We start from the raw sequence: 383 nt of genomic DNA on the forward strand, positions 1-383 counted from the left end.
AGGCTGGAGGGGGGCCTGTCAGGGGGGTGCATTGAGGAACCCGGCCTTGGGGCAGCAGGGAGTGTAAATCCGGCCCGGCTTGTGTATATTGTCACGTGTGCTACTGTCTGCCCTCTTCCAGTGAGACCTTCTCCTTCATGCTGACGGGTGAAGATGGCAGCCGGAGGTTCGGGTATTGCCGCCGCTTACTGGTAAGAAATCTTTTTTTCGTACTATTGAGATTCTGTTTTTGGGTTATTCATCAGAATGAACTCGCGGAGGTGTCTACGCTGCCATTCGGAGGGTTGCTATAGGCGACTGCACTTCACTGACTGCACGAGCCCGGGTGTGTCTCGTTCCGTGGCACCTGTCGCTGGTTATAAATATGTAATTTGTCGCAGGTG

General features: G+C 54.0%; 1 protein-coding gene across 1 annotated transcript in view; it reads left to right on the plus strand.

The window, feature by feature from the left end:
- ST5 (suppression of tumorigenicity 5) overlaps positions 1–383 on the plus strand; it is a 60415-nt gene that overhangs the window by 27336 nt on the left and 32696 nt on the right. The window contains exon 10 of the mRNA XM_018573690.1: positions 122–191. Coding sequence (XP_018429192.1) covers positions 122–191 — 70 coding nt within the window. The remainder of the gene's footprint in view (positions 1–121; positions 192–383) is intronic.

The sequence above is a fragment of the Nanorana parkeri genome, unplaced genomic scaffold, assembly GCF_000935625.1.
Source record: "Nanorana parkeri isolate BGI_ZX_2015 unplaced genomic scaffold, ASM93562v1 scaffold2488, whole genome shotgun sequence".
NCBI lineage: Eukaryota > Metazoa > Chordata > Amphibia > Anura > Dicroglossidae > Nanorana > Nanorana parkeri.